Raw genomic sequence first — 14,255 nt, 5'->3', positions numbered from 1 at the left:
CTTGTTCCACGATTGCCTTGTTTCAAGTTGGACCTTGTTAAGTCTCAAGTCTTGCCTTGCCTTGCGTTTTAACCACGGACCTTGCTTCTCGGATTCAAGCCTTGTTTTCTATTCCTTCGGATTTACCTTAAGCCTCTAAGACTATGGACAGTTCCCCACACTATTGTTTGCCAAATAGTGTGTGTTTCGGTGAAGTGGATTATAACTTTGGGCTTTAATATCATATATTGGACATTGTTTTCCTGGACTATATTTGACCTTTCCTGAAAGGTCTATTTCTGAACTATATTCTACACTTGTTTTTATTGACTTTATATATTCCTTTAATAAAGATATTAGATAGAATCTGGCCTCTGCGCATGGTTATTGGTGCTCTGCAGCCTGGGTCCTGACAGTTTGACTCCGCCACCCTTAAGCACCAATTAACCTAGGCCAGAATGTCCACTGGAACCGGGACGGAAGCCCAACCACTCAGCTATACCATCTCCAAGGATGAAGTGGACAGAATCCGTGATATGCTCCATACGCAGGAGGGAGAAATACGGGGCTTGAAGGAACGCGGAACCCGTCTCCCTGCCCTGGCGTTACCAACCAAGTTTTCCGGGGAATCTTCCAAGGTTCATGTTTTCCGTCGCCAGTGCCAGGCATACCTAGAAGCCCGTCAGGCCGAGTTTCCTCAAGAAGACATCAAGGTAGCGTGGATCTACAGTCTCCTAGACGGGCCAGCGGCCAATTGGGCGATGGCGCTATTTGATGAAGCCTCCCCACACCTAAGTTCCGCGCAAAACTTCCTGGATCACCTTAAGGCGACTTGGGGGATCGAGGACAATTTAGAGGCGGCCGGCCACAAACTCCGGCGCCTTCTTCAAGGGGACAGGCCCATGTCCCAGTACATAGCCGAGTTCCGAGTGCTGGCCCAAAACACCGGCTGGAATGACGTAGCCCTCAGGGGACAGTTTCGGGAGGGTCTCAACATCGAGATGTTGGAAGAAATCTCCAAGGTGGATCACCCAAACTCTCTTGAGAGACTTATTGACCAATGTTTACGAGCCGAAGTCATGCTTGCCAACAGAAAACAGTGGCTCCGAGGCCAGAGTGGAAGAGCAGGAGTAAAACCTCCCGCTCCCGCCGGCATCCAACCACGTCCAATGTGGAGGCCCCCGCCACCAGCCCCATACCCCAGAGGAAGCGAGGAGGTGCCGATGCAATTGGGCAATGTGCGTCCCAGATTAGATGTTGCCGAGAAGGCCCGCCGCCAACGTTTAAACCTCTGTTGGTACTGAGGGAACGGGGGCCACTTTGCCAGAGAGTGTCCAGCCAAAGGAAAGCCCGCCGCTCGTTTGGCGGCGGCGTCCTCCGTGGAGACGGAGACGGCCGAGGCGGCAGGCGCAAAGCCGGCGGGGGAAGCCAGCGACCAGGCGTAGAGAGGCTCGCCAACCCGGTCAAAAACCCCACTCAAGAGCCGCAAACCGGGGTCCTATTTCTCCTAGTGGTCACCTTGTGGTCAGCGAAAAAAGGACCCGTCATGATCCATGCCATGATAGACTCAGGAGCAACAAACAATTTCATCGATAGAGAGTATGCCGACTCTCTGGGATTACAATATCACGATTTCAAGAACGCCCAGGTGGTGCAAGCCATAGATGGCCGCCCCCTAAAGACAGGTCCAGTAAGCCAATGGTCTGAACCCACCAGAATGTGGATAAGGGAACACATGGAAGAGATCTCCTTCTTTGTTACCGAGGTTCCTCACTTCCCTGTGATTTTGGGAATTCCATGGCTGACACTCCACGACCCCAGCATCTCTTGGACCAACAGAGAACTGCAGTTTGCTTCTAAATATTGCCAAAACCATTGTCTTGTAGCCAAGGTCTACCATGCCACAGACGCTGAACCCATCATCACCTTACCCAAGAAATATTCAGACTTTTGGGATGTTTTCAATGAAAAGGAAGCCGAGAAACTACCCCCGCATAGGCCCTATGATTGTGCCATTGACCTGGTGGAGGGGCCCCCGATTCCGCGAGGACACCTCTACTCCCTGACTGAACCAGAGCAAGAAGCTCTCAGGGAGTTCATAGAGTCAAACCTCCGCAAGGGGTTCATCAGACCCTCTCAATCCCCAGCCGCTTCCCCAGTGATGTTTGTGAAAAAGAAGTCAGGGGACCTACGCTTGGTTGTGGACTATAGAGCATTGAACAATATCACTAAACGGAACCGTTATCCCCTGCCTTTGATCTCGGACTTATTAGACCGGCTTCGAGGGGCCAAGATTTACACCAAGCTGGATCTTCGGGGAGCTTACAATCTAGTTCGCATCAGGGAGGGGGACAAGTGGAAAACCGCCTTCCAGACTAAATTCGGATTATTCGAGTCCCTAGTCATGAATTACGGTTTATGTGGAGCTCCCGCAACGTTCCAGCACTTTGTTAATGATATCTTTCAGGATTATCTAGATCGGTTCTTGATCATCTACTTGGACGATTTTTTGGTGTTTTCTAGATCACAATCAGAACATGAGAAACACGTCAGAATGGTGTTACAACGATTGCGGGATCATGGACTATATGCCAAGTTGGAAAAATGCGCTTTTGATCTACAAGAGGTAGAATTCCTGGGATACCGTGTCTCGCCACAAGGGCTCTCCATGGACCCGGCAAAGGTTTCAACAGTATTGGAATGGCGGGCGCCAACCAACAAGAAAGAGGTGCAGCGTTTCTTGGGGTTCGCGAACTACTACCGCAAGTTCATTCCAGACTTTGCCCGCTGGTCTGATCCAATCACCAGCTGCATCCGTGGAAAACAGCCCTTCCGCTGGACGGAGCAAGCAGAGGAAGGGTTCCAGCAACTAAAGAAACTATTCACGTCCCAGCCAATTCTACAGCACCCTGATCCAAAGACCCCTTTTGTTGTGCAGGCTGACGCCTCCGATGTGGCAATCGGGGCTGTACTCATGCAACCAGTGGGAGAACATCTTCACCCTTGTGCCTTTTACTCCCGTCAACTAACAGCCCCAGAGAGAAATTATACTATTTGGGAAAAGGAACTTTTGGCCATAAAGGCAGCCTTTGAAAATTGGAGACATTGGTTAGAAGGGGCCAAATTTCCCATTGAGGTTCATACTGATCATCGTAATTTGGAGCATCTAAGAACTGCCTGCAAGTTAAATCAAAGGCAGCAGCGCTGGGCTTTGTTTTTTGAGCGTTTTGACTTCCAAATCCATTATGTAACCCCAGCTCAGACCAAGCAAGCAGATGCCCTTTCACGAAAACCAGAGTATGCTGCAGGGCGCAGAGAGACCTTCGAATCCCAATTGCTACAGCCTGAAAACTTTGCCACGCTCACAGTGGGAAGCACCAAATCCACTGCAGTTGAACCAACTCCCTCTACCCCAGGACCCCTTTGTGCTCAAGAAATTAGAGCCAGCCAACAGACGGATGCCTGGGCTCAAGACCAAATTCGCCAAGGACTACGTTTTCCTTTCTCACTTAAGGATGGGCTACTATGCTACAGAAATCATGTCTACATCCCTCCAGGACCTGGCAGAGAAAAGGCACTTCATCTATGTCATGACTGCAAGCCAGCAGGGCATTTCGGGCTATTCAAAACCATGCATTTGATCCTACGAGATTTCTGGTGGCCCAAGATCCGTAAGGATGTGGAGAAATATGTCAATACCTGCCCGGTATGCCAGCGTTCCAAGACAAGAAGGGAGAAGCCCTCAGGGCTACTGCATCCCCTTCCTACTCCATCTCGTCCATGGGAGATAATTTCTGCGGATTTTATCACTGACCTACCACCCTCCCTTGGATTCACCACGATCCTAGTGGTGGTGGACCTTTTTACCAAGTTGGCCCATTTCATTCCCTGCGATGGCCTTCCCACGGCCAAAGAGACTGCAGATTTATTCCTTCAGCATGTTTTCGGACTACATGGTTTGCCGAAAAGTTTAGTCACAGACCGTGGATCTCAATTCACCTCTCGTTTCTGGAAGGCACTACAAAAACTATTGGGCATAGACTCTCGTTTATCTTCAGCTCACCATCCCCAAACGGATGGACAAACTGAGCGCACCAATGCCACTTTGGAACAATACCTTCGCTGTTATGTAAACTACCAGCAGGACAATTGGGCTTCCCTGTTACCTCTGTCAGAGTTTGCCTACAACAACGGTGTCCAGGCTTCAACTAAAGAAACCCCGTTCTTTGCAAACTACGGCTTCCATCCACGTTTCTTTCCTTCTGTCATTGAAACCTCAGAAGTCCCCGCAGCGGAGGACTGGCTGCAAGAACTCACAGCGGTGCAACAACTATTGCTCCAGCAATTGGACCAAGCCAAGGAGGACTATAAACGCCACGCTGACCATCATCGCCAGCCGGGCCCCGAAATCAAGGTAGGAGATCGGGTTCTTCTGTCCACTCGCTTTTTGCCCTCCCACCGTCCCTGCCGGAAGCTAGATGCCCGTTTCATTGGTCCCTATCCAGTGGTGGCGCAACTTAACCCCGTGACTTTCAAACTCCAACTTCCGCGCTCTATGCGCATTCATCCGGTGTTTCATCGCTCTCTGCTCCTTCCGGCGGATGGTGTGCGCCCTGATGCAGACCGGCCGGCCCCCACCCCTGTTTTGGTGGATGGGGAGGAGGAATTCGAGGTTCAGGACATTTTGGATTCCCGCTTCCACCGCCGCCGCCTTCAGTATCTCATTGACTGGGTGGGTTTTGGCCCCGAAGAACGCTCTTGGGAAGACGCCTCCACAGTCCATGCCCCCGACCTAGTCCGCCGCTTCCATCAGGCCTACCCTGCCAAGCCGCGGCCCCGCACCTTGGGAAGAGGACCTATTTTGGAGAGGGGGCTTGAGGAGGGGGATAGTGTGATGACTCATGGGCCATGTAGTCCCATTCCTAGTATTATTGTGGCAGATGAAGAGGAAAACTTGGGTTTCCCACCGTTTCAGCCAGAATTGGAGCCCTTGCACCTGCAGGATATCTGCCCTCCAGAAGCCAGCCAAACAAGCCTTGAGCAGAAATCTCCCCCATTTTCTCGCCGAGATTATTATAATCAACAAAGAGGCGCTCGCGAGGCGACTCGCCGGAGCGCCAGGATCGCTGCCAGACAATTAGATGATTAAGTCTGTTTCCCTTGGGAAACTTTAGGGAGTCATGAATCTGGACACAGAATGGCTTTCGGTTCTTGTTCCCCAGAGAAAGTGTTCTTTGGCGGGAAAACGAGATCCTATTTAGGTGTTTGCCCTCGTAGGAAACCTTGCGGAGTCAATTCGTCAGCTCGTGGAGTGAGATCGTGTGTAGACTTCTACTCCAGTTCCCAGCTCCTGAATCAAGTTCCCAGCCCTGCCTTGTTCCACGGATTTCTATGGACTCAGTTCTTGTTCCACGATTGCCTTGTTTCAAGTTGGACCTTGTTAAGTCTCAAGTCTTGCCTTGCCTTGCGTTTTAACCACGGACCTTGCTTCTCGGATTCAAGCCTTGTTTTCTATTCCTTCGGATTTACCTTAAGCCTCTAAGACTATGGACAGATCCCCACACTATTGTTTGCCAAATAGTGTGTGTATCGGTGAAGTGGATTATAACTTTGGGCTTTAATATCATATATTGGACATTGTTTTCCTGGACTATATTTGACCTTTCCTGAAAGGTCTATTTCTGAACTATATTCTACACTTGTTTTTATTGACTTTATATATTCCTTTAATAAAGATATTAGATAGAATCTGGCCTCTGCAGCCTGGGTCCTGACAGCTACATGCCTGCATTGAGGGCAACCATACAATTCTGTTCAGCCATTCCGGGTTTCAAGCAGCAATAAGAAGCAAGCTCCATGCAGATTTCTGCATTTCAGTATGAAAAGTGATAAAGGAATTTTGCCACAGATAAGGTTGCCACAGTAGAAAAAAGACAATGAGAGAATTCCTTGCAAGACAAATAGGGAACAATGAGAATAAGATATCATGGTTTATGTTTATGTCTAAAGACAACGTTTAGTTGAAGCTGCTATCTGCTCAGATATCATTTTCAAATAAGTCACAAGCCACTGTCAAAGAAAACACAGTTACATTCTTTAGCAAGCTGCAAGAATACAACTACAGTATATCCCAATTAATAAGGAATGGGCTCATCCCAGACTCTTGCAACTGTTCAATTATACATATCTTATTTTCCCACAAATTCTGCTTTCTTTCCACACTACGTTCAATACCAACATGCAGGACATCCTACTCGCCTTACAAGGGGTTGAGATTGCTAAGTTTCTGAGATGAAATTACTACTGTTTTCCATTCATGTGTCATGTTACTGAGACACCCGCATCTCACCACTTACTCTTTCTTTCTGGCTGACTTCCTTTTCTCTTCATTAGCTTCATGATTGGCATCCCGTAGCTTCACCTCACGATCTGACAGACTTGCTGGAATGATGTCTAATTCTAGATCCTTGTTATCCTGGAAAAATATGTGACTTGAGTTTTAAACACATTCCTGTTTGAGTTTTAAACCTGGTAAAAGTCAACACATTACAAAGTGAAGGAGATTAACAGTATAACAATAGCACTGGAAGAAAAAGTAGGGGAAGAAAAGCTACTGATATGAATACTATGGAGGAATAGAGAACAATTTAATCTATACAGACTACCAGAGAACACATCTACAATGCATCTACTCTGCAGAAATCATGCAATTTAGCAACACTTAAATTGCCATGGCTGAACGCTATGGAATCATGGGAGTTGTAATTTCACAGTTGTTATTAAAAATAACAAAGCCAGTGAACCTAATGGGATCCCTGTTGAAATCTTTAAAAAGGGTGGCCTTGAGCTGCCAAAACAACTCCACCAGCTCATTAAAAACTGAGGGAGACTGAGAAGATCCCAGCAGACTTCAAGGATGCCACTATTAATACCCTTTTCAAAAATGGGGAAAAACAGGCTGTGGAAACTATTGAGGCATCTCCCCTTTAACATCTGCTAGGAAAATCCTCACAAGAATCCTTGAAAATCATCTTCTACCTATCTCAGAAGATATCCTCCCAGAATCCCAGAATGGCTTCCAGCCCTCCAGAGAAATAGTGATATGATCTTTACTGTACGACAGCTCCAAGAAAAATGTAGAATATAATCAACCTCTGTACATGTCAATCACTAACCTTGCAAAGACATTTGACACAGTGAATCGCAATGCTCTCTAGACCATCCTCTGAAAAATCGAACGCCCTGATAAATTTGTGAATATCCTGAGGCTCCTCCATGATGATATGATGGCAAGTCTTGGACAGCAATGACTCCCAAAATGACCAATTTAATTAGGTGTCAAACAGGGATGCATTATGGCGCCAACCTTATTTTCCATCTTCATAGCTATGATTCTGCACATTGTTGATGTCTGATAGGTGATTTCCATGCTGGTGGGAAGCTTCCCATCAACAATGTGCAACCTCAACAAGCTGAAAGCCAAAACCAAGGTCACAACAATGTCTGTTATAGAACTCCAATATGCTGATGATAATGTAGTTTGTGCTCATTCAGAAGACCCTACAAGCAACTTTAAACACCTTTGCAGGAGCACACAAAAAGCTTGGCCTCTCACTGAACATTGAGAAAAACAAAGTGCTATACCAGCAGGCATCAATCAATCCCTCTGCAATGTCACAAATACAGCTTAATGGTGTAACATTGGAAAATGTTGACAATTTTCGCTATCTTAGAAGCCACCCCTCCACAAAAGTCAACATTGACACTGAAATACAACACTGTCTGAGCTCTGTGAATGCAGCATTTTTCGAATGAAGCAGAAAGTGTTTGAGGATCATAGGGATACCAAGATCATAGAATCATAGAATCGAAGAATTGGAAGAGACCTCACGAGCCATCCAGTCCAACCCCCTGCAAGAAGCAGTAAAATCTCATTCAAAGCTTGTTTATAAAGCTATTATCTTCCAAACTCTGTTACACACCTACTAAATGTGGACTGTCTACAGATATCACACTCAACTTCTGCAATGATTCCATTAGCATTGCCTCCGAAAAATCCTGCAGATCTTTTGGGAAGACAGCATTGACGTGATTATCCTCCGCCATCAACTTCACTGCACTGGCCGTGTTGTCCGAATGTCCAATCACCGTCTCCCAAAGTAGTTACTATACTCCCAACTCAAGAATGGAAAACTGAATGTCGGTGGTCAGCAAAAGAGATTTAAAGATGGGCTTAAAGCTAGCCTTAAAAATTGTAGCATACACATTGAGAACTGGAAAGCCCTGGCCCTCGAGCGCTCTAACTTGGGGTCAGCTGTTACAAGCAGTGCTGTGGAATTCGAAGAGGCACAAATGGAGGGCGAAAGGGAGAAACGTGTGAAGAAGAAGGCGCATCAAGCCAACCCTTGTCAGGACCACCTTCTATCTGGAAATCGATGCTCTCACTGCGAAAAAACATGTGGATCAAGAATAGGTCTCTACAGTCCCTTATGGACCCACAGACAAGACTTACAAGAAAATAATACTTGGCCATGAGTAATAGCCCATGATGAGTTTTACAAGATCTCTAACCTTTCCTGCAAAATACGACTAGTGTCTCACCAAACTACAGCTCCCAGAATTCCATAGAATTGAGCCATAGCAGTTGAAGTGGTATCAAACTGTATTAAGTTTACAGTGTAGATGCACCCTTACTTTGCCAGAAGGGAAAGGGGAGTGTTTTTGAAATGTCATTTCTTTCCCCCATCCCATTTGACACCCTCTATCAAATGCCTCTTTTCCACATCAGTGGAGTTCCCTTAAGGAAAAGCATGAACTTCCTCATGGCAATACTGGATCACGTAATGTCACTGCATTGGGAATGAGGTTTTGCACCATCTACAATATTGTTCTAAGAAAATAATCTTATTTTTCTTTGTAAGATTAAACGGCAGTGCCTGATTTCCATTTAATAACAATAAATTACAGGAACTTAGCACTTCTTAATTCAGTTATTTGAATTTGGCATCTCATGTCTTGCAGTTCAATTATTTATTGAAATAAAACGGAAGAGAAATTAACCAGAAAAGACATTCAGGTAGTCTTGCAGGAGGGGGGGGGGGGGGGGGAGTTCTTTCCTGCTGCAGCAGAAAGGGAAAGGAAAGTATATTCTGAGAAAGAAACTCATTATATGGAAGTGAGCAATAGAATCCAAATATCCATCTACACTGTAGAATGAATAAGGTTTCACACCACTTTAACCGCCATGGCTCAATATTATGGAATCAAGGGAGTGATAGTTTTACAGAGTCTTTAACCTTGTCTGCCAAAGAGTGCTGGTGCATCACCAAATTATGACTCCCATGATTGAACTGGCTTGAAGCATAGCAGCTAAAGCAGTGGTTCTTAACCTGTGGGTCCCCAGATGTTTTGGCCCTCAACTCCCAGAAATTCTAACAGCTGTTAACTGGCTGGGATTTCTGGGACTTGTAGGCCAAAACACCTTGGGGACCCACAGGTTGAGAACCACTGGGCTAAAGTGATGACAAACTGCATTTATTCCACAGTGTAAATGCATGCCAAGTCATTTGATGGTGATTTTTCTGAAAGAGATTTTGCCAAATTCTCTAGAGGGATTAATGAATTACTTAACAAAAGTTAAAAAACAAAAACACACAGTTCCGATTCCTCCATAAGTTCTTCAAAGGAATGTCAGCAAAACGTGTCAATTATAGTACCTCTGTATTGATTCCAAGAGCTTTCTCCAAAGAGTAGCGGTATTTCCCCATCCTCGCTGAAAAGTCTCGATAGCATTTGTCAACGGTGGTAACCCATTTCCTGATTTCAGTAGCATGAGTATGTCCTTTCTCTACAAAACTATCAGCCAGCTGAATGAGAAGCTTCACTTTCTCCTTGGTTTGCTGCTCAAAAGAGTGGTCCTCAGTTATCACACCATGAATATTTGGTTCAATTTCAGTTCACAAAATAGCTTTATGGACCTAATTTTCTTCAAAAATACTACTTAAACTGTAGTACAGTATTTAGTACTTTCTCAAGACCTTTGGAGTCATAATGTAGCTGGGTTGGTTTTTTAAAAATAAAAAATCTAAAATATTTTTGAATTTGCACATTCCCTCTCAGCCATTGGTCAGGCTCCAATTGGGTTTTTGTGCTAGAACAAGTTGCTTCTGACAAAATCTGTGATACTTCTCCCCCTTGGTGCCCTTCGCACATCTTGACATGGGAAAGCTTTCGGAGAAGTTTTCTAGGGCACATGGAGGCACTGCAGGAGTGAAGGAGTTGCCAATTCACAAACAGTGAGATCTAGCTTGCTCATTCATTCATTCATCCACCCATTCATTTCTATTCCACTCTCTAGCTAAGCAGTGGTTCTTAATCTGTGGTCCCCAGGTGTTTTGCTCCACAACTCCCAGAAATCCCAGCCAGTTTACCAGCTCTTAGGATTTCTGGGAGATGAGGGTCAAAACATCTGGGGACTCACAGGTTGAGAACCACTGAGCTAAAAGTCTTAGGACAGTATACAGTAAAAACAACTGAACTAATCCAAAAATAAGGCAAACATTAAAATGATTTTAAATGGCTAATAGCATTTTCAATAGATTAGGTATTTTCACAGGGATACTCATAGAAATTCAAAAGCATTTTAGATTAGTGTAGAAAACAAAAATAAAATAGATATCTCTACTATCTCTAGAGGGAGACTTACAAATATGCAAGGTATCACACGAATTTCACTGATTAACCCCTACCCCACCACAGCCCCACAATTTAAATTTCTACTGGCTTTCTCCAGCTCACAGGAACAGTTTTATCTGGAAGATAGATAAAACTCAGGTGCTCTGATTTCTGAAAGTTGAAATAATTTTGACTAGAATGAACTCAAACTGATAGGAAGGCTGCAAAACATGGTGACAAACATAAGCAGATGCTTAGGAGTTAGGTGCAGAAGAATATGGATGCTTTAGTTCTTATACAATAGTTAATGCCTAAAATTATGGGATCTGCATTTGATCTTCAACGCTATTATGTATTCATTTTCCCACATTTATTCAGGAATAGAAGGCACAAGCAAAAAAATCACATGAATTGTTGCAATATAAATTGAAAAATGATTCTTTCTTCCTATGGTCTGTACTTTTACACAGGCAAAAGTAAAAGGCAGTTTTATGATTACTCATTCTTTTCTAGGGAAGATTTTGCTGTTGCGCAAACAGTCTCAAGATTAAATTTCTGAATCAATCATAACTTTACTAATTTTCAAACAGAAACCACTGAGATAATATTTTTTTAAAAAAATCAAAAGTATGTTTCACCTTGGCAGGTACTCTGAATTCTCCATATTCTTTCAAAAGTTCCTGTGTTTCTTCTGCAGATTCTCCTGTGGAGTCGTGAGTAGAAAGATAATACTCCCCTGTTTCCTGAATCCAGTCTAAAGCCTAAAAAATGGGGGGAAACCATCTAATAAATAAACACAAAATTGATTTATTCTATATACATGACCCATTTCATTGACATCGCTAAAACACGTTTCAAAATCTACTGCAATAGTAGTAGTACCACCAACAATAAGGAAAGGAAGGTTTAAGGGACATTATGTGGAACAAGGAGTGATTATGTAAAATTAAAGGCTGCGGACAATCACAGATACTTAAGAAGAATAAGAATAAAATCTTACATCAAAAAATTCCTAAATAGGTTTTTCAATTAGGAAGGATCAAGGATATACTGTCACAGTTGACTTTCAGGTCATACTGCGAAATTTTGTCTGCATGTCACGATGACTTGAAGTCTGTAGCTACTGTCCCTTGTAAACACAAAGGACATGAGAGAAAATAATTTTGTCCTTACTACTGTTGCCAGAATACAACAAGGAGAACACTCCATACATATGCAATGAGAAGGGCTGCTACTCATAGATTCCTTGCTATCTTCCTTTCTGGGTTCCATAGTTCACCCTTTTCTAATTATGCTGGAAGGACCGGAAGATAAGAGCGAAAATGGTCATGATACACAGGAAAGAACCATGTACACAACAGCAGCCTTTCTTACTATATGTGCATGTATGCCCCTTCAAGATGCCTGTTGATTTGGAGCTACTCTATACATTTCACAGGGTTGTCTTAGGTAAGGAATACATAGAGGTGCTTTTGCCAGTCCCTTCCTCTGAAATATAGCCTACAGCACCTAGTTATCATTGGTGGCCTACCATCCAAGTGCTAATCAGTGGTCCTCAACCTGTAGGTCCCCAGGTGTTTTGGCTTACAACTCCCAGAAATTTCAGCCAGTTTACCAGCTATTAGGATTTCTGGGAGTTGAAAGCCAATACATCTGGGGACCCATGGGTTGAGAACCACAGTGCTAACTGGAGCTGACCTTGATTGCTTTTCAAAGTCTTTTTAATGGGGACAGAGTTTTTACTTGGGACACTGCAATGTGAAATGTACATTCCTAAAGCTACAATAATTAAACATGGACTAATTGTAAGACCTCAAATCCATGACAACAAGAGGAGACGAGAGTTTTGTCAAGCTACCTGTTTGGCACTGCGTTCAAAGACCACATACTGCTGGCACTGATCCAATCGCCGTTTCTTCAAGGTCCAAAAATGAAGAACACGGTTTTCTCTCTGCAGAAGTTCACTCAAAATGGCTTTGGAGGAAACAGGACAGCTGTTACCCTATGTAGCTTAGGAAGGATTCCAAGTATGGTAGTTAAATGGATCCCAATTCATCACAGAGCTAGAGGCTCCAGGCTTTAAAAAACAAGACTGTAGAGGACAGGCAGCCACTAACACAAGTAGTTCATTAAGTAAACACAGACATCAGACAACATAAAAACCTACATTCTTCTTGTCTAGATACAGAGCATTCAAGGCAGAGCACTTCAGACAATGTTTTTTCAGGTTAGGTAGCAAAATGACAACTAAGACCAAAAAAAATCTTAAAGCTATACAAACAGCAGATGTTAATTTTGGAGAAATGATTTAATATGGAATTGGAAATATTACAATGTAGGCTGCAAGAATGCCTGTACAAAAGGCACACAACCTATGCCCCTGGCATGGGATGTACAGACCTATGTTTCATGCCTTCCTGATTTATTCTGCTGTTTCTGCACCACAAATGGCACTGTGAAAGCAACAATGCCAGACAGGGTTTTGAGGACAGGAAAAGGCAGCTAAAGGATCCTCTTCTCACCAGTGACTTTGAAGCTGCCAAAATCACTGCTTTGGTACAATTCAGATCCTTGAAGAGAGATTTCCATACATTTTTGCATTGCACTTAGTACATCTGTCTATTCATTTCTATTTTATTTATTTGTAACCATGCTATTAGCTCTCGTGGCAGACATACTTAATGATCACAACAGCTCTTTGAGAATTCTGGCATAAGAATTCGGATTCAAAAGATATTTGTCTTTCATATTTAATTGGATTACAGCTTCGAGACACTGGAATGTTGTCTCAAATTAATACTATGTCTGAATTTTTTTTTCAGAATGCTTAATGCACATTATTTCCTTATCAGAAATAGTAATGTGATAAATCAAAGTTTTTGTTTTGTTTTGTAGTACATAGCCTTAGGCCACTACTAATACTGCAAATTAAAGGTTTCAACAAGATCTTCTGAGATACACTACAGGGTAAGCCTGTGACATTTTGGTTATTATTTGAAAAAACAAACAAACAAACAACTGAAATCAGCAATGTAGTGTCAATGAAACAGAATTCTTTTACAAAAAAAGCTCTGACTAAATTGTGATATATATAATTGTTTTCTGCTTAATCGCCACAAAAAAGCAATTTTGGAACTCAAAAGAAGGGGAATGGCTATTACGTGGTGGCAACTGTCATGCAGTGAAATACAGTATGAGCCAGACTCTTACAGTTCCTGCAGTGAATGTAGTTAATCCCTTTGAATAAGGGGAGGGGGAAGCTTTTTATTGCAGCACTTGTGTGGCTGAGACACTTAATACCCTGTCACAGTCCCCTCACTTCTTTTCTTCTCAATGCTTAATTATAGCAGCTCATTGTTGTCAAAAATCAGACAAGATTTCTAAATTAAATGAAATTATTTTACTTTTTTGTCTGGGAATACAGTAGAATCTGCATGTCTTGTACAGATTCTTTGAAACAGTAAAATTAGATTGCTCTTCCATGAGCTGAACAAATAAATGACTGTTCTGTTATCATTAATGACCAGCAGGTGAGTAGTTAGTTGATTGCAAAGTGTAAAGTGCTCTTCTATCAAGTCAATGAACAATTACAAATCTGAAAA

At 43.4% G+C, this 14,255-nt stretch overlaps 1 protein-coding gene across 8 annotated transcripts in view; it reads right to left on the bottom strand.

Moving 5' to 3' along the window:
- kalrn (kalirin RhoGEF kinase) overlaps positions 1-14,255 on the bottom strand; it is a 627,264-nt gene that overhangs the window by 169,318 nt on the left and 443,691 nt on the right. For all 8 annotated transcript variants that reach the window (XM_008109458.3, XM_062971761.1, XM_062971850.1 and 5 more), the window contains 4 exons: positions 12,512-12,627; positions 11,292-11,414; positions 9,696-9,878; positions 6,336-6,454 (listed from right to left, as the gene is read on the bottom strand). In XM_008109458.3, coding sequence (XP_008107665.1) covers positions 6,336-6,454; positions 9,696-9,878; positions 11,292-11,414; positions 12,512-12,627 — 541 coding nt within the window. The remainder of the gene's footprint in view (positions 1-6,335; positions 6,455-9,695; positions 9,879-11,291; positions 11,415-12,511; positions 12,628-14,255) is intronic.

Source organism: Anolis carolinensis, chromosome 1, assembly GCF_035594765.1.
Source record: "Anolis carolinensis isolate JA03-04 chromosome 1, rAnoCar3.1.pri, whole genome shotgun sequence".
NCBI classification, from domain to species: Eukaryota; Metazoa; Chordata; class Lepidosauria; order Squamata; family Dactyloidae; genus Anolis; species Anolis carolinensis.
Note: the sequence above shows the minus strand (reverse complement) of the source record. Positions and strands in the feature narration are given on the sequence as shown.